The sequence below is a fragment of the Equus asinus genome, chromosome 22, assembly GCF_041296235.1.
Source record: "Equus asinus isolate D_3611 breed Donkey chromosome 22, EquAss-T2T_v2, whole genome shotgun sequence".
NCBI lineage: Eukaryota > Metazoa > Chordata > Mammalia > Perissodactyla > Equidae > Equus > Equus asinus.
The window spans coordinates 47,005,725-47,029,671 of NC_091811.1; the positions used below are offsets into that span (position 1 = coordinate 47,005,725).

Genomic DNA, 23,947 nt, shown 5'->3' on the forward strand with positions numbered 1-23,947 from the left:
CTATAAACCAAGGCCACTGTAGCCACTTCAGGCTTTTCTGAATGGATTGTCTCAATATAAAGACAGGCAATTGCTGACATGAGTATAAGGCTTCTTTACCCTAGAATGTTAACTTGTTTCCAAAATGACCCTGAGGGTGATAGAGTATCTCTCCCATAGGTGCCCAAGAAGGAAAACAGTATATTCTAGGTCTTTCTTGGCCATTGACCTATGGACTAATGATAGTTTCAGAAAATTTTTCAATTCCCTGAGGGTGTAATTTTCAAACAACAAAATGTGTTTTATTCTTTCCATCCCTCTGCCCTGCCCCGTATATCTTATTTTCCTAATCTTTGCTATCTTACTCGAGGGTTGATAATTTTTCTGTAGAGCTCAGAGGATGAACACTCTTGACCTAAAACTCACTGAAGAAAGATGTGGAAAGTGTGGTAGTTCAAATCCATTGTTCTAAAGGTTTTGCTTTCTGTTCATGTTATCACTGGGTGGTCCGTGGGGGTCAGAGGCAGAGACTGATTGTTCCAGAATCTGAAGTCTTTACTAAGAAAGATGAAAACAGAAGGAAAGCACACTGGGTACGAGCAGCAAGGATCCAGCCTATTGTTTCTAAAAGCCTGCTGCATTCACAACAGAATGAACACTCTCATTTTGTTTTGTTTTTTCAGAAAAACAGCCATCTTGATTTCACAAAGATTGATAATCAGAAGTTTACTGATACAGCAGAGGTACTGATCAATCAGAATAGACACCAGCTATAAACGACCAGCATATCCATACTGGTGTACACCAGCTTTGAACATTAGTCATTGCAGAAGCAACTAAAATATAAAAAGGGAATCTCGGGTCTCAGAGTCCCCTGTTCTACCAAAATTGAATTTATTTTACACTAACAAATTTATTTGAAATTAAGATAATCATAGTCTCTCTCCAATTACTGATTCTTGTTCCCACTAGCAGCAAATCTTCTCATAGGGGTTCTATTTTTATTGCCTCTGCTTCTCACCTACTATTTTCTCTTGAACAAACTCCAATCAGGCTTTTGTCTCCAAAGTCAGCTTCCTCTGGAGCTCAGAGGTATCAAGATCAACAACCCCCATATAGCCAAGTCCTGTGGTTAATTTTCAGCCCTCTTCTTGCTCAGCCTTTCAGCTGCATTAACCTAGTTGATCACTCCTTCCTTCTTGAAACACTTTTTTCCCCTGGCTTCTAGAATCCCACTTTCTGCTGTTCTTATTAATGTATACCATTCCTTTTCACTTTTCTTTACTGGCTTCTCCTCTTCCAACATCCAAACTTTGGAGTGCTCAGTCCTTAGTCCCTGGCCTTCTTCTCTTAGCCTTCTATCCTTCTCTAGGTGATTTTATCCAGTTCTATGGCTTTAGAGCAATAGATGCACTGGTGACTCCCACATCTATGTCTCCAGCTTTGGCCTCTCCCCTGAGCTTCCCAACTACCTATCCAGTACCTCCATTTGGATGTCTAAGAGCATGTTCTGAGTAAATCTCTGGATTTATTACCCACTTCCCTATCTCCTACAAGTGTATTGGTTCCCCAGTCTCCCCCTTCTCAGTAAATGCTACTGAGAAGTTCAGTTGATGATTCCTTCAAAATACATCTTGATCTGAATACCTGACCACCTTTGTTTAACCACTATCATCTCATACCTAAACTACTGCAGTGGTCTCCTAGCTGGTCTACATTCCTCCTAGAGCCAGCCTACCACTCTCCACATCACGCTCACTCTTATACCCACTCTAACCTTGCTATTTCTTGGACACACTCATCTCATTTCCTCCTCAGGACCTTTGCATTTGCTTCTCCTTCTAGCTAATCTGCTCCTCCTCCAGAGCTTTGCAGGGCATGCTCTTTCATACCAACCAGTATCCACACAAAGATCACCCTCAAAGAAATCTTCTTTTGATGAGCTAAACTAGCACCCACCCCTAACTCACTACTCTCCATCCCCATCCCCTTACCCTGCTTTGTTTCGTTCAGAGCACTTATCACTGTTTGACATCATATTCCTATTTGCTGATTGACTGTCTTCCAACTAGAATATATGCTCCATGGGACATTACTGAAAAAAATATATAATCATAGAAATGAACCCATTGGAAGAAACTCTAGAGTCATTCACCTCAACCACTCATCTGATGTTTAGATCAGCATCATTCTTTCTCCATTGTTTGTGAAGTGAATATTTTTATATTCTATCACATTTACCCAGTGATCTTCACTATTATTATTTTTTCACAGAGAAAAATGACCTCAATATTAAATAAAAATTTTACCAAGGAAAATAATATCTACTCTTTTGACAGTATGCAATTAATTTTCCTATGTAGCCTATAGAAGAAATTAGTCATTCATACAATTGAATGTGACCATTGCTGGCAGCATGTGTAGAGCCAGAACAGATACTGGAGCAGTGACATTTTGTACCAAATGTCCAAATACAATAAAGCACAGAATAAGTAAGGACTACGTGCTATTGAGCCGCAGCCAGTGTCTGAAAAATAACATGAAAGTGTGGTCTCTAATAACTTACTTCCACTAGATTTCACTCTTTGTTTGTTAGGAGAAGAGAAATTATTAGGAGTTCTCATTTAAGTAAAAAATATGCCAATGTACTATATAGTTAATATTCATCTTAAAAAGTGTGAAGTAGGTCAAGTTGTTATTTGATAACCGATGGAAGACATTATCCAAAAGGACTTATTATTGAATTATAACAAAGTGTTTCTTTAAACTTTGCATTAGGTTTAGTTATCAGCAACTTGTTATAGCTGATGGTTTGTCCCCTCCATCCTCTCTAAGATGTCAAGCACTCTTTCCTTGTATACTGGTGAACTGTATTGCCCTAGTGAGGGATATTGATTTCCCATTACTCCTAAATGCCACATGATGCATTTCTATTAATCGTAAACACTTGCAAGACTGACTTTTATTTTGTCCTTCATCACATCAGTCTGCCAGGGCAGGACGTCTGTAAATGAGACCCAGTACATTTCATCAGACACTCTTCCACCTGGGTGCTTAAAGAAATGATGCTTTCAAGGTGTCTAGATATAATAAAGTTTGTTTAAAAAACCCACTGCTATCTTGCCAGAGCCTCATGGTAAGGTCTCTTGAAAGTGACAAACTACACTTACTTTGAAAATCTACTCTGGGCTTGACTTATTTGCGTTTTATATAGGCACTAAACCATAACTTTATCTCATTGATGTATGTTGGCTTCAGAATTAGCCAGGAAAATTCATATTGGCTTTTGCAAGTGAAGAAAATACATTAAACAACACTACGAAATAGACCCTTAGAATAATTAGATTGTTTAGGCAACAACAATTTTGAGAGTTCATTGGTGCCTTAGCATACACAGAAACACATGAAAGAGTCAAGTTCTTTAAACATTTTAAGTAAGGGTTTAGAGTTTGACTTGGATTTGTTTTAGTGATGAATGAGATCTGCCATCTCTACTGCTTGTTGACAAAAGCCTACTTCAAGCAGAAAGCCAAGAATTTTCCCCAAAGGTTTTAAATCTCCTTAAATAACATATGTGCGTTCTGAGAGAAAACTCCAAAAGGTTATAGAATTCATTTGCCCTTGAGGGGGAAAAAAACAATAGTGAATATTAAGAGAAAATGAGAGTACCACATATGAGAAAAGGGTGTTTGTCAAAGGACATCTAAGAAGTAACCTCCTACTACTTGTATTTTGTGCATCCTTCACATTTACTGCAGGGCATCTCTGATATTCAGCTTTGCCTTAACAACCTTGCTGCTATCATCCACTGAGGGAAATGATCCCTCCACATTGTTTTAATCACATGTTCATTCACATTCTCTTTTTTTCCTCTGACTTGGTTGGCCATGTCACATGAGCTTCTTTATGTTTACATGGTAACTAAAATGATGTCTTGGATCATCCCAACAAGAATTTTTACTAATTCCGCAAACATTAACTCCCTCACCTCACAATATTTATCTTTGACCTCTACTTTCTTTCTCTAATTATCTACTGTCTTCTTTCTTCTGTGATCTTTGGTAAATGCCTTAATCTTTGGGTTATTCTCTGTATGACTCCAGTATACCTAGTTTATAGGGGGTAAAAAAAATTTTTTTTCATAATAATGAATCTCAGGTTGATGTGTAATATTATTTACAAAAACAAGTATTTGTTGTGTTGTCTCTGTTTACCTAAATCCATCCTGTGTTTCCATTTACATGAAACCAAAAAGAGATTGTTGTGTATCTTTAATTTTCAGAGAGCTCCATTCATCAACTCAACAAATATTTGAGTTCTGACTATATGCTGAGCACTATTTCAGGTATGGGGAATATAGCACTAAACAAAACAGGAAAAAAATTCTGTAAGCTCCCTGGAGCTTACATGCCAATGAGGGAGACAGGCAAGAGGCAAACAAATAAGCAAAATCTACTATATGTCAGAGTTTCCAAGGATTTATTCATCCAAGTGATACTGCGGTAACTTTGCCAATTAGAAGAAGCATAGGGCTGCTGAAAGAAATCAGGCACTCGAGAGTCTTAATAAGAAACGAAAATATCACCCAAAGCGCGGTACAATTCTTCAGGCTACCACTGCTCACTGTCATCTAAAATCCTGTTGCTAGGACAGTGCTGAGCATAGAAAAGCTAAGGACACTTTATAAGCTGGGGAAATTTGTGATAGAATGATGTTCTGATATTCTTGGATCTAAATTCAGTTCTGAAATAAGACAAGGAATAGAGAATAAAAAAGAGAAAGAAATATCTGTAAAGTGGCTTTTGAAATCATTTACAGCTTGATCATCTAATGCCTATAAAGAGTAGGTGTACAAATTATTACATTGAAAAATGGTATTGTTATTTTCTATTAACATTTAAGAATCTGTAGTCAATTCTATTCCAAATGGTTATCAATACTTTTCAGTAAAATCTAATCTAATCTATCTCTTAATTTTCTCAAAAACCAGGAGGCCAATCTTGCCTCAAAAAATATGACTTTTGTTCTGATACTGTGGCTTTAGTTTTACAGGGTAGAGTAATCAATGTTATTACATTTTTATCCTCTAATGCTTCTCTAAATAGAAATGAGGTCTCTTTATTTGATTTGGGAAATTGAATGCCAGTTGGGGAATTCAAAACAGTGTTGGTTTCAAGCTTGAGTTCTTCTGCATAGTACCAAGTTCTCTTCCTTGGCCCCAAGGCATGCGTCTTGATGAGAAAACATGGGCAAATGATGAATCCAGGATATCCTGAGACCATCTTGCCTGTATACTTAACATCGTCCTGAAATTCTGTCCGAATGTGGCCCCGTGAATAATAGAGACACATTCAGATAGAATCACATTTGGACATATCAGTCCAAATTACACATCCAAAAAGTAATTTGGACGTCAGTGTCCAAATGTGATTTTGATGGCTATAGGCAGAGTAAACTGGAGTATGTAAGAAACAAGATTAGATCTATACCATGGCACTGCTTATTTATTTTTATATGGGAAAAATGCCCATCTGAGTGAAAATTAACTGTTTCTCATATATGAAGCCAGATCCAAAGTTGGAAGTCTGTTCATCACCATAAACTCATGAGAAGTGGAATAGCACGTGTGATACAGTGTGCCTAAATGATTCTTATATCACTGAACCACAAATGTGATAGAGCTCTGCAGTTTTGTTAGATTTAATAACAGAAAGCAGTAAGGAAGCTTTGCATTACTAAATACCGATAACGTTCCTTGAAGAACAAAATAAATGAATATTTCATAATATGCAATCACAGTATCAGTCTGTCTCTACCCTGGTCTCAGCAGCAGAACACGTCTTGCCACATAATTCTCTTAATTCAACATTTTCATCTTGTGTTAAAAATATGTGATTTACATTTATGCAGAAGGAAAGACAGCCATGACTCTCTTAACATTTATATACAATCTGTGTATGAAACTGGCTATACATCCCTGGTTATGAAGCCAAGGGAACCTCAATATTTGCTGTCAATCACCCTCTGGTCAAATCTCCCTACTCATCAGTCTGATTAGCTATCTCCGGACTGTTGCTCAGTGAAGAAAGAGTTACAGTTAGTCTTCTTGTTCCAATTAGGATCAGAAAAAAATGAGAGCCCTCTGGGCAGGAGGTGAAATAGTTTAAAGCTCCTCGTGGAATAGACTCCGTTGACAGACAAGCAGGCAATGACTGCCATCAGTGATTCTCAATTAGAACAGAGATAGCAGGTAAAAAATAATCCCAGTTTTGAATAAAAAACGGTTAAGTGCTGTCACTTTTCACAGTTAAAGATAGCATGACCTAGCGGAAGGTATGTATTCTTTGGGCTGGCTCTGCCACATGGCATCTTGTGACAATTTAAGCTCTCTGAGGTAAACTTTCTCATCTGTAAAATGGGTTATAATAGCAAGCTTTCAGGATCATTTTGTATATAAATATAAATATATAGCCTAGGATGATGCTAGAGCATTGCAAGCGCTCAATAATTTATGACCCAATGTCCACAGATTTCCTCAGCCTTTACTTAAGCATGTTGCTAGCTTACCAACTACTGCCTCCCTCCCCACTAGATAAAGTCTCTCACAGTTGTTTCTGGAGGTCGCCACAGTGTGAACCATAGTGCCACAAGAAGGCAGTTTGCTCCTGTTCTTCTGTCCTCCTCAGGAGGCCACCTCGTATGTCTCTTTGAGAGAGGCACCCTTCCCTATGTCCTTGCTCCCAGTGCCCTCTGGGAGAACTCTGCTCTAATCAAAGACCCAGTCAGAGATATCAAGAGGCCAGTGCCATGCAATAGATGAGGACAGAAAGGAGAAGATGGCCATCGTCCTTTTTCACCAGGACCTTGAAGCCCCCTTATGTGTGATCCTCCTGAAAACAGACCTGTTCCCTTCCTCTTCTTCACTCTCAGGATGACCCTGACCTTGGAATCGTGCTGGGAAGTCAGCCACGCTTGTGGGCCATTTCCCTGTCCCTTCCCTCTGTCTCCAGCAATGCACTATTTTTTTCCCGGCTTTATCTCACCCTCCCAAGAACCCTGTGAGATTGATATTTTTAACTCCAATTTATAGATGAAGAGACTAAACCTAGGAGATTCAGAACACCATCCATCCTCCTCTTTCTGCCTCCTTCTGATAAATGCCTGGGATATCAGCAGCCTCAGATACCCATTCTCCATTCACATGAGCCCTAAACATCCTAAATGGTAGAAATTATTATTATTACCTTTCCACTCTGTCAGGTAAGGCTGGAGCTTACACTGCTTCAATACTAAGCCTAGAGAAGTGTATAGAGTAAGAATTGTAGTACGAAAGTTGGAGTAGTAGAGAGAGAACGGAGGCAGGGAGTTAGAAGACTGAGGAAAAGAGTTTTAAAAACCAAAATGTGGTGATTATAAAAAATAATGTAGAAGGGGTGAATCTAAGAGAGTTTATGCATCATCTCTTTTTTATTAATCCTTTTTTTCCTAATTTCTTACGTGGCACCAGCTACTTCTCTCACACTTCCCCCCAAACTTCCTGTCCTGATCTCTTCCTTAAAAAAAAAAAAGAAAAGTTATGCCATCTTCTAGAGAAAGAGCAAGACTTTCTCTTCTCTTTCTACTCTCCATTTCCCTAATTCATCCTTTGATTTCCAAGTACAGAGGGGAAATAATTGAGGAACCATTTTTTGGTGAGTGAAGTTTTGATCCCAGTCTACCAGAAATCTCTGGAGATTACTTTCAAACTAAAACCAATTTTATAGCCAGTAGAAAACTTTAGTTTCATGGAATGAAAAGCTAGAAGAGAACAGTCCAAGAACGTCTTTCCAAAAAGAAGGCACACAAAGTACACGTGCCCACATACTACCAACAAGTATTCTCTTCCTTAAACAAAGAAATAAAAGAGAGACACCCTCTACTGATAATGCTTTGTGCTGTTTATCCATGGCTAGTGAAAGATGCTCTGGTTATCAGTCGCTTTATTTCCAAGCATAATTTTTCATGGGAGATGTCAGTTATATTTTAGCAAAAGACCAAATTCAATTTCAATTCTCTTTGCAGAAGTCTTCCAAGTAATATAGAACGCACAAGATAGTATCAGTGAAGAAAACAAGGTGCATGCACTTCAATAAAATGCAGTTGTTCACAAGTTTTGTTACCGATCCATTTTCTACTAATATTTTAGACAAAAGTGTTCTAATTCATTCAGCTCTAATGCTTTGGGGTTTCTGCATTTCCCAAATTACGTATCTATTTTCTGCTGAGGTCTGAAAAACAAGGAGAGGTGAGACCAACAAGATATTTGCATACAAACCAATAGAAAGGGATGATGTTGCATCATTTCATTTTTCTTCTTGTCTGCTTACTACTTATTAGCAGCTTAAAGTGATTCTTGTATCAGGAAATTAATAGACTTTGAAAGCTTTCCTGGTTACCACCACTCACATATTCTTCTTTCTTCCAAGGCCTATTCTCTCTTAATCAGAATTCTCAGCAAAGAGGGGAGTGGAATGGACATGGACACCCCTAAAATGTTCAGATGCTTTGTTATTAGCACACCTCTGTCAGCTGCATATTTAGAAGTCCTGGGAAATTTTAACTTTTTTATATTGAGAAATGGATTGAGATCTTAAATTAATATTTTGTTCATTACTTTTTCATATTCAAATACTTTAAAAAAATATTCATTAATGGGGCTGGCCCAGTGCATAGTGATTAAGTTCTGGTGCTCCACTTCAGCAGACCTACACACTGCTCATCAAGCCATGTTGTGGCAGCGTCCCACATACAAAATAGAGGAATATTGGCATAGATGTTAGCTCAGGGACAATCTTCCACACCAAAAAAAAAAAAAATCACTAAATATAGGACTGATAATTTAGTGATTAGTTATTAAAAGTGAAATTATGTGTATTAATGCCTATGGATCCACCTCAAATGTTTCTTCATATTTAATGTGTTCTTTCTTCACATGCTAGCTATGAACTTTAATTTGGTGCCTCTATCCAAAACCCAAGAGCAGGTGAGACATCCAAAAATATCCTCATTTGCATCTGTTTTCCTTTTTTATGAGAGAGAGGGTCATCCCGCCTGATTTTGCCTTCACAACAAAATAACTAGGGACAATTTGGGAATTAATTCACTGTTCATCTCTCATGCTGGCATGTCAGGCCCTCCATCCCTTGGTTCTAATTGATGCTAAATTACAAGAGAGCAGGACAGGAGACTTTGGTGGCATTTCTCCATTTCAGATAGTTGTTAACAGAGATGATTAATAAAAGTCCCTTGGAATTGGAGAGATTAAGTGAATCAGATCCTCTTTATTTTGTCTTCTTACACAAAACATGCTATTATAGGGTTCATATGTTTAAAAAGTAGTGAAACAAAATATAACAAAATTATCCCATATTTATAAAATATAGATCACTTCCTTCCTATAAAAATTTAAGATCAGTTCTCCAGAATGAAAGAGATAAACATGTATAGATGCAAATCAATTTTGTATTGGTTTCTTATTACCACATTAAAGAGAAAATCTGAGGATATAAGTTATGACTTAATTTTGATTTTGAATGCATACCGCTACCAAATATACATAAAATAAACATCACAGAACGAAACTGATACATCCAACACCTGGCTGCATTTAAATGATTTTAAAATAAGTGCTTATAAAAAGTCAATTTTTGGTGTTTTGCTGCTTAGTAACAAAACAAATCACAAATATGTTTTTATGTTGATTTTCTCTGACAGGACTGGGAATTCCCACATTTCATGGGAGATGTTGATGTAAATCTCCCTGGGTTGCACACCCCTCACATGCAGTTCAAGATTCCTTTCTTCCAGAAGATCTTCAAAGAAGAATATCATATTCACATAACAGGTATGTTATAACTTTGAACACGATTTGATTCTCTCCTAGTTAGAGTAATACTAACTGCTGTAAAAAAAGCAAACGGGGACATTTTAGAGGTGTACGTAAATACAGTTTTATTTCTCACTCACTTAACAATGCAAGCGGTTCCAGGTTGGCTGGGGGCTCCAGATCATCCTTCTGGGACTTCTTAGACTACTGGTAGCTTTGACAATTTCAACTTCAACATCCAGTGGATACGTGAGAATAAAGAGAATGGAGAAAATGACAAAGAAGGCTTACCTATTTCTTAACCACCTGGCCTGGAAAAGAAACATGTCACCTCCACTCACATTCTATGGGCAATAACTGGTCAGCCCCACTTAGAGTCAAGGAGAGCAGAAAAATGTAGTCCCCAGTAGGGCAGCCACTTCTGGTGTCAGACCCAGTGTTTTATATAGGATTATCAGAGAGGAGGATGAATTTTTGGTATGGATACTTAGCTATCTCTGCCATACTCCATACACCACTCCTTTTTTGTTCATTAAATGAGTTTCTTTTTCACAACCTACAGCTCAGTATATTTTTTCAACACTGACACTCTTTATGCTTTGTTCTTCATTTGCTGCTGAGATCAAAACACTGGTATCCTAGAGCTCCAATCAAACCATCTGCCTTTCGGGAGTTGGGCCACTTCTCATTTGAATGAGTAAAACCTGCTTCTGTGGCAGAACTCACGTTTGTCTCCGTGATTCTCTCGTGGATCCTCAGATTCGTTCACTTTCAGATATGTCCTGCTTTTGGAACGGCTACAATATGGCTTATTATAATATTCTTTCATGACATCTCAGTCATTCTCATCTAAAAAAGGCTTCCTGGAGTTACGTTTTGGACCTTTTTTTCTTCATAACAAGAAGCAGACAGCCGAATGATCACATAAAGGATAGCATTAGTTCCCAAGCTGTTCAAATACGGGGAGCAATGTGTGTGTGTTTTAAGGATGATGGCCTAGGATCCCACACCTGCTATAATAAAAACTGCTGAAGAAATCTGTGCTTACACTACCGTCTGTGCTGCGAATAAAAATAGCCTGAGCACAGAAAACGTGAACATCTGAGTATTGCAAAAAACCTTTGCTTCCCAACTTGGAGGCTGTTTTTTGCTTTGAGCATGAGGCAACCTTCCTAAATCGGAGAATGAGCTCATGAATAGGGAAGATGCAGCAGGTTTCTTTTCCTCTTCAGAATGAATGAGGCCCATCTATTAAATTCACTGGGTAAATCAATCAATTTGAGTTCAGCTCACATAGTGTGGTTTCCGAGTCCCCACTTAATCTCTGCAGCATGCTACCCTCTCGGACTTCTAAAACAGCTATCATGCACATGGCATCATCATATCCCTTTGGGTGGGCTTTTGCCTGGACCATCTGTTCTTGCTCTCGGCTCTTGTCCCAGGCTATCATGGCACTAATATTGTCCCTGACTGAGTATCAGAATCCCTGTCAAAAATATATTGCTTGAGTGCAGAATATCAGCTTTAAAACAGGGGAACAAAAGATTCAGAGAACTCATTGGTAAGAAAAAAAAAAACTTAAAAATGTTTAATTTGGGGCATTTTGGTATGCCTTTATCATATATGCTATTATTTATAGACGGGGCAAGTTCAAGTTTTGCAGTGCCCAAAGCTTACACAATTTTGAATGCTCTGTTTAAGAATACAAATACAATATTACAACTAAAAATTCTACTCAGTGCCTTGGAAGGGGGCTGTTCAGACGGGAGTCGCTGAAGCTTCCGGGTCATTAGCTTCAAGGTAAAGCCTGCTGGGCGTTTGAACTAAAACCTTTGTCTCACCAAATCTTATTTTGTAAAAACTTCAACAGAGGAAAGACTGGCTAAGTTTTTGTAATGGAGGCTGCATGTTAATAGTTTGCCAGGAGGTGAAAATATATCGTAATTAAGGCTTTGCTTCAGTGTTTGCCAATTTATGCTGGTTGTTGTGTCATCCGGGGAACTATAAATATACAAATTGTTGGGCCTCATTCCTAACAGTTCCAGCCCAGTAGGCCTGGGCAAAGGCCAAGGAATGGGACTTAGCAAAGCGCCCCCGGATGATGCTGATCTTTGGGACCTGCTCCTTTCTGATTGAGAAGCCGCAGATGTGCTCAGACTGCCCCCCTGAAATGAGCCGTGCAAATGATTGGGTGCCTGGACGTGCCGGGAAGCCTTTGGAGGATTCTGGAGTTTAAATTCAGAGTAAAATAGGGTACATGTGTGTTTTGGGGTGAGGAGCTCAACCATAAACACTTTAAATCCAATTTGTGCTAAGATGTTCATGTGCCTCCCCACATCCACGATAAAAATTTCTAGGAAAATGGCAACAGGTTTGGAAGTTGGAGAAAGTCAGAACCTCCCCCTCTCTTGTTTTTGTTCTGTTACTCTCTTTGTTCTGCTAATTGGCTGAAGACTTCACTGAGGCCACTCTAAAGAAGCATCTGGTCTTCTATGGAAGGCCTTTTACTTTATCTGACTTTGTAAGAAAATTGTTTGTGGGAAAACATAGGTGAAATTTCCAAAACCCGCTGCTACATGTTGTAATTACTATGCTCCGTAGTTAGTAGCCCATAAATTTCCAAGTGAACTGCAAATGCCAACTTGATCAGCTCCTCCAAGTTCTGCTTCTTTTTGTAGGGAGACTAACGCCTTCCTTGATAAGCAAATATAGTGTCACCACTGGGGTTATCAAGCACGAAACCCTCTATATCCATCACTGCTACTCAAACTTCATTGTGTATGAGAATCACCTAGAGAGCTTGTTAAAAAGATCCATCAGCCACGCACCCAGAGTTGGAAGTCTGGGATGTAAGGTGGAGCCTGGAATCTGCCCTTCTCTCAAGCACCACAAGTGATGCCTCTGCAGGCTGCAGAGGACCACTCTTCCAGAAACACTACTGTTGAGAAACATTTCTGTAGTCAGAATTCCTCTCATCCCAGCTTTATTTTTATATGCAACTGTTAAAATCAAAAGCCAAGGGATGGAGTGCGAATTCAATAGGAATGGGGTAGCCAATGAGAAAGGCACGTGATAGACTCCTGCCAGGAGCTGGAAAGTTCAGAGCTGGGGCCATCAGAGGAGATCTCAAAGCAGAGTATGACTAGGTGAGCACAGAGGAAAGTGGAGCCTGGAGTAGGATGGGATCCTATAGACCTCTAGGCAGCTCCATCTTTTGCTTTCTCTGCCTGTATTTGTTCCGAACCAGAAGAGCCTGGACAAGGAGTGGTAGGTTTCTCCCCAGGTCAAGAATGACTCCCCTGTGGCCTCAATGATCATTTCTCTGTGATCTAGAAAAGACATTTAACATGCTAAGGCAATGGGATGTAAAGGTTTGGTACATGGGCTCCAGCTCTGCTACTGACTGGTGGCACGGCTCTTGTCAAGCTTCTTAACCTCTTAGAGGCTCGGTTTTCTTATCTGTTAAATGGGGCCAGTAATAGTACTTATTCCATAGGGTTGCTGTGAGAGTTAAATGGATATGTACAAGGCCCTTAAAATCCTGCCTGCTGTGTAGTAAGCACTTAATAAACTCTCACTATTTGTACCTAAAGCTTTTCCTTTCGTCTATCCAGATTTGTGTTTCCTATTTAACTAAAAACCATTAGGTTGCCTGAGAGAGGGCTCTCTTATTATTGATTGACTACAGTACCCCCTCCCTTACCCATGATTTTGCTTTCTGCAATTTCAGTTATCCACCGTCAACCGTGGGCAGAAAATATTAAGTGGAAAATTCCAGAAGTAAACAATTCATAAATTTTAAATTGCATGTCGTTCTGAGTAGCATGATGAAACCTCAAGCCCGCCCGCTTCTTCCTGCCCTGCAAGCGCATCCTCCCCTTGTCCAGTGCATCCACGCTGTGTACACTACCCGCCCGTTAGTCACTCAGTAGCTGTCTCCATTATCAGATCAACTGTGGTAGTATCACAGTGTTTGTGTTCAAGTAACCCTTATTTTACTTAATAATGGCCTCCAGACACAAGAGTAGTGATGCTGGCAGTTGGGGTATGCCAAAGAGAAGCCGTAAAGTGCTTTCTTTAAGTAAAAAGGTGAAAGTTCTCGACTTAATAAGGAAAGAAAAAAAATTGAAAGCTGAGGTTGCTAAGATCTACGGTAACTTTTATTACAGTATATTGTTATAATTGTTCTATTTTATTATTAGTTATTGTTGTTAATCTCTTACTGTGCCTAATTTATAAATTAAACTTTATCATAGGTATGTACATATAAGAAAAAACATAGTGTATGTAGGGTCCGCTACTATCTGAGGTTTCAGAGATCCATGGGATTCTTGGAACGTATCCCCCACAGATAAAGGGGGACTACTGTATTCTGAGTTCTCTACTGTTATCTACTGATCTGAGTCCTCAAGAAGGAGAAAACAATGGAAAAACCTCTCTCCCAATGAAATGCTCTGTATGTAGAGGGTTATCTGACACTGATGAGTTCCCATTGACATTTTAAAAGCATTTAGGATCTGAGTATTTTTTAATCCTGATTCCAAGCTAGTTTTATTTATGCATATCAGAAATAACTTGAATTGTTGCATCTGTTTAGCTCATCTGGATCCCCCTTGACAGATGGTTTGCTGCAGCATGTTTGAGCTTTCATTTTATAAGCTGGGCTACAGCTTATAAAAATAAATCATCTCTATCCAAGGGTGTGTTGAAATATTTTTTCTGGGAATTTTGACTTCAGTAACAAAGGGGATAAATGTTAGTGATTAGGTCACATTGGCACTTTTAGCCGAAGTCCATTGTTCTTCTCCTAAAAGTAAATGCTCAATGCAACCGTGTGATTACTCCTTTGTCCTCTTCCCTTTTACCTATAAGGTGCGTGCAAAGATGGATTCAAAATGTGCTGTACTAAGTCTCTGGAGGCCAGAGAGGAATGGCCTCTCAATTCCATCTCAGAAGCTCCTCTGAGTCCTATTAATGCCAATCCCGCTGGAAGCTCTGCCATCTGTCATCCCAGCCAGACAAAGGAAGTGGCCCATTGGTGGCCATCATCTGAGTAAATTAGGAGGGGGTTGGGGGAAAGGCCAGAAGGAAGGCCTGTGCATCTGCGAGAAGAGAATTCACACTGTTGGCACGATGATGCCCACGGGAACCCTTTGGGCAAAAACGGAAAACGCAGAAGTAAACAAGCCTCCATAGTGTCTGTGTTCTATTTCAGTTTCCTGAGCAGTGTGAGGGCACAGGTGCTTTACGATGGTGAGAATGTGGAAAATAATGAATAAATCTCCTTTGTTTTATTTCCATAGGTGTATGATTTCTGGCAAATCAGTTCCCAGAGATTGTTTTTTAAAGAGCTCTCCACTGTCAATCAGATCATGGGAAGCGCTGGGAAGCACAGGCCAGTGGTCCATCCAGCAGAATATTCTGACAAAATTAGCAAGGGACTTGTTATAGGGAAATATGATGCATCCTGTTCACCATGACAGTCCCCCAAGATTGTAAATTTATCCAAAGAACACAAGAACCTCTTGCTATTCTCTCAGTTGTGAATTTCTCTAAGCCTTTCCTGCAGCAATTTCATTTTCAACACCTTTGCACTGCTCCGAGCGTTAACTATGTTTACGTCTACATAAAGCAGCAGCTCCTTTTATTTGTCTAAAACTCAGTCTCCTTCAAGGCCATGGTTGCCCTGCCCATAGCCTGTCAGTCCTTGCTGCCCCTGAGCTGACCTGCCCTGCCCAAAGCGAGGCATCCCGTCTTCATTTATGCATATTTGAGGATTTTTGTAGTAGAACTCACATGCTCTTCAGGAATTGTCTTCTTGGTCAGAGGAAGAGCTTGTTATATATAATTAATCATCATCTTTGAGACATGAATATTTTGCTTTTCCCAATTTCCTAGATTTATCTGATTTTAGCTGTATCCTGGAATTTACCAGATCATGGCGACATATATATTTAATTTAAAAGACCAGAACTTCACTCATTGTATTTTTCTGGACACTGTCTCAGAGTTTACCTGTTGACTAACATACATTTTCTGAATTAATATCTAAAACTAAGCTAGGATCTAGGGAATACAGAAATGAACAGGTCACAGTGCCCAACCTCAAGCAAGTCAGAGTCTAATCGTCATCAAATTCAGTACAACTGCATAGCTTTTCTTTTCTTTCTCTTTTGATCATTACAAGTTGCTACCTCTACTCGTCTTATTGGATTATGTCCTGAAGGAATAGTCTCACACTTAGGAAGAAACAATGATAAGAGAGGCACTTTGAGAAGCTATATTCATTTGCTTTTAAGTCTTAAGAAGATACCTTACTATCTCAAATAACTCTTATTAATTCATAAATTATTTAGTAAATATCTTCAATTTGCTAAATGGTCTCTCATGGCCTAAGCACTTAATGTGGCTTCTAGATATCCCTAAATTACCTACGGAGAGCCTTGAAGAGATGCTAACTCACCTGCCCTGTTTTCTCTGCTCATCTCTGAAATGAAAAGACATTGAATATGGCCAAGAAGGCTGTTACAGCAAACTGTTATTTCTTTAATTATCCAAAACTCATCTCCTTCAAGACCATGGTTTCTTGCTGTCCCATAATGGATACTAAGCGGTTTTGTAGAGCGTGACTATTTCGTGTGTCTGCACTGGATGCCAGAGTCTGGCTGAGTGGTGGCATTCACTTGGTATAGAGGTGCCCACACACAGGACAGCTCAACCTCAATGCTAACTGGCAACTCTACTGAGTAAAAGATTCTTAAAAATATTATAATTGCATATTTGAATCATGAAAGGTTCATTATGTGGTGGAAATATCAGCACTTAATGGTCTTTTTCCTTGGTTGAAAAAAAGAACACTTTCCCCCAAATTGTTGTCCTTTCCCATGCTAAGCGAGGGTGCTATTTAATGAAGACTACTTTTAAAACTAACTAGCCCAGGATTCTATAAACTCCCACAAAGTAAAAAGATAAAATTAACATTATAATATCATTTTTGACAATCACTAAGATTCATTAAAAGTGCAAAATACAAGAAAGAGGTAATCCCACCAACACCACGCAGTGATTTCTCATTAAAGGAGACAGTTAGATATTTCAACAGGGAGATTAATAGAAATAATGTATGGATTCTTACCCCACCTCCTTGCTGATTTACATTATGCTGTGTAGTTGAAACAACAGGGGGAAATGCAAAATTTCTCATATGATTAATGCTGAAATACCAAACCTCTTGTTATGGTTGATTGTACATTCACAACAACACACTTGGGAAAATGGCATTAGAAACACTTTCCATGCTTTTCTTTTTTGTGTCTTCTATCTTTTCCGTGTGGGTCATTTCAGGGACTCAGATTTATTTTTTATGGTAAACAGTGTTTCTCAGAATAGACAATCCTTTTTTCCTAAGGAAAGCTTTCTCCATCTGGAAATTGTGTATTCCATCTTTTTTGCTCTAATGATGAGATTTCCTGGTCCATCATACAACATTAAGGTTTAAGTGACGTTTATTTCACAAACCCATCAAAGAGACTTTTAGAACTTGGAAGAAACCTTAAGGATTATATATGTCAACTCCCTCACTTTGTGGACAATGACACTGAGGTTGAGTTGTCCAGCCTGATTTTGCTTTCTGGTTTGCCACACCTCATAGGGCAAAAGTAATTTTTTAAAGAGGAGAAAGCATTACCAAGGTAACAAAACAGTGGTGTGATAAAATGGAAGGATGGATCATAGAGAAAGATGAACATCCTTCCTCTGTACCAGTGGATAAGTGGACCAGAGGCTGTCAGGTGGGCCAGAAACAAACAAAAGGTAAGAGGAGCCATTTCTTCCACATTTTCAGCACTTCAAATTTCGACTGAGTGGCCCTGACAGTGGAGGAAGGACAATGCTCCATCCACAGGAAAAAAAAAAAAAAGGAAGTATGATATCAATAGGGGTCCTGCCTGACCCTCTTCTCTCCACTCTGCTCTTTCCCACCCCAACATGACCTCTCTGCTGTGGGGAAGATGTGGGGACACTATCCCCTGTTGTTTAGCTTCAAAGTTTGTGTAGATAAAACAGTTTTTCTCAGGACCAATGTTACTGCAAGCTGTAGACAAATTACCAATTGCTAAAGGTTTTTAACATGTTCAATATGCCGATTCACAAAGATATTTACGTATAGCTACACACTGGGTCCTCCTGGGTAACGGGTTCTGTGATATCTACCCATTGATGTCAGTACTCAGTAATTCATGCTGTTTTATCCAAACTAAAACATCTGAACACCTTTAGAATATGTCTTTGTTACAAACCCTAACACGTGCTTCTCTCCTTCCTCTATGTGACCAAGATCCTGTAGTAACTGGATTGAAGAAGTAGAAGAAAGAAATTGTAGAAATGATACTGTCCTACATTTTTGGCAAACTTGCTATGTTTCAGAGAAGTTTCTAATACAACTTCTCATTTTATCCTCACAATAATCCAATAATACGTTGGTTTTATTCTCCATTTCACAGAATAAAAAATTGGATTCACATAGCTAATAAGTAGAAGGATTTTGGCGATGAGGACAGAATCAGAGAACTAGAACGCATGTAGTTCAGTATCCTCAATTCGAAAATAAGATTATTGAGGTCTGGAGAGGTTAAACAGGTTATCCAAGGTTGTGTTATTTGAGTGTCAGAATGAGATCTCCATCTGCTGATTTCCAGCCTACACTTTTTGTCACTGTGCTGCTCCCCCTCACAAATCGGCAAAGGTGTGTTAGAACAGGGTGATAAGATCAATGTCAGGCAACATATTTTTAATTTTTCTCCATCCCATTAACTATTCAAACTCCAGGTCACATGAGAAATAACATAAAGTGATTATTTCGTATGAAAGTTTTAGTGGTCAAACTGACCCAGCGCCATTCAATGTAGGCAGTCGAAAAATAATTTGAAAGGATGGAGAAAAGCTCCTTTTATCCTCAGGGTTCCTTTAGTTTGATCAGCATACATCCACTTCCACTTTGATTCTCTGATTTTACTTTTTTTCTTTGTCTATAAACATCCACTGAGCATCCTTTCCCCACCAGGAAAGCACCCTTCTCCAAGCTCCATGAGTATTCCTTTCTTCTCTCTGATTCTGTGATGCTTATCTTCAGTTTCTGACATCCTATTACCCTAGAAACAGGGACTCCTTCATGAGGGACTGCCATACGCATGAGTTTATGAAAATGACCTAGAGAGGGTGCAAGTTTCTTCAAGGGACCTTTGCGAGTCAAGATGATGGTTAGTCATACCATCACTGAATAACCCCTTCCCCTCACCATCCAGTCTGGCTTCAAAACAGACGGAGTTCATGACAGGAGAATTAGTATGGATCTCCTACAACAGAGAAGCACCGAAACCCCTCTCAACTTGCTTTCTATCATGGAAGCTACAAACCAGTGCCTCCTTAATCCTGAATGAGAACCCCTGGACTTTTTCATATCACCTGTCTCTCATTCCGCTCCTGCCTTCCTTTTCCTTGCATATTCTCCATTCTTTTCCTTCTCTCTCCCCTCAGCCCCTCTATTCCACATCCCCAATCCTTTTTCTGCATGTTCTTCTATCTGCAGCATAATAAAAACATAAACTAAAAGAAATGCAAAATTTTCCAAACTGTCCTCTGTCTTGCTTTTCTTTCAAGGACCATATGAATTGCTGCGTCCTCTAAAATCCTTTTTGCAGAAATTAGCCCTCAGTTTTATTTCATTTTCTCAACATCTTCAGCATTTATGGTTTGTATCACTCATTTGACACCCCTCAAATGTGACCTCTGATTATTATTTATCTGTTGATGTCTCTGTCCTGTTAACAAGATGATAAGTTCCTCTCTAGAAGGAAGTAACAAATGTCCTCAGCATCTATTAATGTATCATACACAGGGTCTATTATGAGCGCAATACATGTTTGGTAATGATGCTCACCTGTGTATTTGATTGAATTTCTCTGGCTTGAGCTTTCTTAGTTTATTTTATGCTTTATTCTTAGTATATTTTATGCTTGATTCTTAGTATGAATCTGTTTTAGTTTTGAAGATCCGGGAGGGCAGGAGTGGTTCGAACTTAGTGCCAGAAGTTATAAATATGTTATTATATCTGGAAACATTTCCAGTGTGCCAACTTACTTTCTAGTTTGGGTGTGCAAAATAAATCACTCAGGCAAGACCTTCCATTACAAATATTTAAACCCTGTATAGTTGAACCATTTTACAGAAATTCTCTTCATAGAGAAGTTACACCTTTTCATGCAAATGAAGACATTATCATGTCTTAGGCAAGGCTTTGATGATAATAATAGGAACAATTCCTGAGTTCCTATTATATACTAGGCACTGTGCTTGGCATCTAATAATCTCATGAAATGTAACAGCGTTAATAAGTATTATTATTTTCTGCATGTAAAGAAATTAGGGTTTAGAGAATTTAAACAACTACCCCAAGATCACATAGCTAGTAAGTTTGGGAGCCAGGATTAAAACCCTTCAACCTTGCATATAATAGGAGCTTGAAAATATATAATGAGCATCATAAAACACTTTTCTAAACTCCTTCCAATGTTATATTTTTATATATGGCTACATATTCTGTTAGGGTACATATTGCAGAACACATGTTTACCATTCTTGGTTTAATAAGTTTGCCCAAGTTCCTATCTCTGTCCTATCCTTAGAGTTCTATAATCCTCTGAAGCAGTAACTTAATAATGTTTGACACTGCTATCTTCAAATACAAAATAAAATAATTTTGAGATATTGCATGTAAAATAATTATAACTAAAGCTTTTAGAATCTGTTACATATATCATCTAATTTGGTACAGCAAACCTATGAGGTGGATATTACTATATTGTTATAATACATTTAATGATGTAAAACTTGCATTAAATTATGATTATAATAAAAATTATAATGGAATCTAGTATCCCTTGAAAGTTTTTCCAGATTCTTTCCATTTAAAGATATAAAGAAATCACTAGCTAATATGTATCTAAATGATATCTTGTTTATATAAGATTTTTAAATACTACAAAGAAATCGTCTCAGTTACAATCTCTCCAAATTCTGTTATCTAAAGCAGTTCATTAGCTTTGGTTATGTTTATATGTCTGATAAATGGATCTGTTCGATGCGAATTTGATGCAATTATTTTTGCATCTTGAAATGAATGCTCAAGGTTTATTGATCTGAATCACATCAACTAATGGTTTAATCAACAGGTCACCTACAAACAGCAATTCGAATTCAATTGGTATACTGCTGTGCTTGCATTGCAAAATGATTTATTTCTTGCCCAGACATAATTATAAAACTGTAAGAGATGTTCCATCACATGTTGGGCTTTCTGAGAATTCATTAGAGCTTTGTTTTTAAACATTAATTGAAATGTTCTAGAGAATAACCTACATGGAACCCAATTTCAGTACACCTGTGGTGCCTGTAGAATAGAGAGATTTAATCTGGTTAGTGTAAATACTGTAAATTATTGCCTCTGGGGCCTACACTTATGTCTTCATGTGCCTAGAATCTTTTTAGGAAATTCCCTTTGCCCATTCACTTAATGGCAGCATAACATGCTCAAAAAATTAATTGTTAACAGATCTAAAACATTAACAATTTATACTACTGTACCATTATCTTCATTTTATTGAATAAAACCCTATTGCAATTTTGTACATCTTTGACTCATGCAACATTTCTTTTTTAATGCAGGTAAATGGTTTAACTATGGAATTATCTTTCTCGTCTTGATTTTGGATCTCAATATGTGGAAGAACCAGATATTTTACAAACCTCATGAATATGGACAGTACATCGGCCCAGGGCAGAAGATATATACCGTGAAAGACTCAGAAAGTTTAAAGGATTTGAACAGAACCAAGCTATCCTGGGAATGGAGGTCTAATCACACTAACCCTCGGACTAATAAAACCTATGTTGAGGGAGACATGTTCTTACACAGCAGGTTCATAGGAGCTAGCCTTGATGTCAAGTGTCTGGCTTTTGTTCCAAGTTTGATAGCATTTGTGTGGTTTGGATTTTTCATTTGGTTCTTTGGACGATTTTTGAAAAATGAGCAAGGCATGGAGAATCAAGACAAAACTTACACTCGCATGAAAAGAAAATCTCCATCAGAACACAGCAAAGACATGGGAATCACTCGAGAGAACACCCAGGCCTCAGTGGAAGACCCATTGAACGATCCTCCTTTGGTTTGCATCAGGTCCGACTTCAACGAGATTGTCTACAAGTCTTCCCACCTAACGTCAGAAAACTTGAGCTCGCACTTGAACGAATCTACCAGTGGGACAGAAGCGGATCCAGATCCGACGACTTCTAAGAGTACACCTACGAACTAGATTCACTTATGTGGAGATAGCACAAAAAGCAACCTTGAGTGTAACTTTAAAAAGTTAGTCTTTGCTTTTGTAAATGTAAGGTTTACGTAGTGTTAGGTCAAGAAATACAAACGATGCCACAACGGTGCTCAACCTGCTTTTTCTAGGACTCATTGTTTTCTATTTGTATTATGATACACGTGCCTACTGTATATCTAACGGTCCTCTAGAGATTGCTTTTCACAATTGCACAAGCTATTTACTGACTTTACAGCATAGTAGATTAGCTGATTACCCGTGTATCTGATGTTCAACCATAGTGGTGCCTTGAGACATTAAACTGTTTTTAACTGTACCAGAAACGAAGTGTGGGACAGTTCTCTGACCGACTTCACAGGGGGCTTTTTGTATACAATTATTTTGATCTACGCTTGATGTCTGAGCAGGAACAGATATAGCCAAGATGTGGCTCAGGAAGTCTCGCCTGGTTTCTTATTAAGCAGCGGCGTTGGTGACTTTGACAGCGGGACTGCAGAGAAGCACGGTGATTACCTTTGAATTTGTATTGGCTGTCTGCCAAACACAAATACAGATGCAAAATTCAGTAATAGGAGAATGATCATCCAGCATGGGTCACTACTTGTGAAATGTGACTTTCTCCAACCAATAACTGCAATTAGATGATAAGACCTAATTATGTTTTCCTAATTAAAGATAAATTGCTACTTGATTAAAAATCCTACCCTTCACCTTTGGGAACAAAGGTTAAGAGGCACAGTTGGGTGAACTCTCAAATTTATTGGCATTTACACAAAGCCCTAGAAAACCAAGGGGCTGAAGTTTAATCACGCAAGGGTTGCACAGCCTACCGTCTACAATATTTGTACATCTTTCTGTAAATATGGCTCTGGACAGTGAAAATTGAAAAACGTATGCCAGCCCTGAGGAAGGAGACTCCTCTAAAAATCATGAGTGGAACGTTGGAAGGTAGAAAAAGACGTGCATGAAAGAATCTGTTTAGTGGCTTGTTTTGTGTCTGCGTTTTCTTGTTTTTTTTTAAGAATTAGACATCGCATATTAATAAATAAGAATTATACATCAGTAATTATGTGATGTAGTTTTTTGTTTATAATAGAAAGATTAGAATTGTATCTTAGTTTACCAACAGCCCATTCTAGTGTTTTTTTTTTAACTTCAGTGTCAGGCAATTTAAGAAATGGAACACTCCCAACTTGCTTTAATTTTGTTCCATAAATTGTGGTTACGTGTTCTTTGAGGGGGTTGGGAGAGATCACTTTTAAGGCAAAATTATTTTCCTGTCACATACTGACATAGCTGTATTTTGTCTTTATGATTTTTTACATCTTTCTTGTTTTGATCTACCTGCTTTTAAGCTTGCAGCATGCTGAATTTAGCATGCATAATAGAACTATGCATTTATCTGTCACTTGAGAGCCAGCTTTAATAAGCTTCTTCTACAATTGTTTACTAAGCAATTGGAACCAGGCCCCTGCTGTTTCTTTTATCTTTAATAGCCATGCGTGGTGTACCCAGAACCATAAATATCTCTGACGCTAAAAATGCAGAGATCAAGCTCACTATAGTAACCCATAGACCATACTATCCAAAGAAACTGACCGTGTTATCCCTGATATGTGGTAATATTGGCCATTACCAAATTGGCATAACATGGAACATTCACCTTTTGTCTCTGGGACAAGTAAATAATACCACCTAGGACTGTATTTTTAATTAT

At 38.4% G+C, this 23,947-nt stretch overlaps 1 protein-coding gene across 8 annotated transcripts in view; it reads left to right on the top strand.

Moving 5' to 3' along the window:
* TMEM117 (transmembrane protein 117) overlaps nucleotides 1–23,296 on the top strand; it is a 423,429-nt gene extending 400,133 nt beyond the window's left edge. For all 8 annotated transcript variants that reach the window (XR_011496811.1, XM_014836290.3, XM_070494073.1 and 5 more), the window contains 2 exons: nucleotides 9,733–9,862; nucleotides 21,566–23,296. Coding sequence is in view for 7 of the 8 variants with exons in the window: in XM_014836290.3 (XP_014691776.1) it covers nucleotides 9,733–9,862; nucleotides 21,566–22,212 (777 nt within the window). In the remaining variant the exon portion in view is untranslated. The remainder of the gene's footprint in view (nucleotides 1–9,732; nucleotides 9,863–21,565) is intronic.
* Nucleotides 23,297–23,947: the final 651 nt, after the last annotated feature.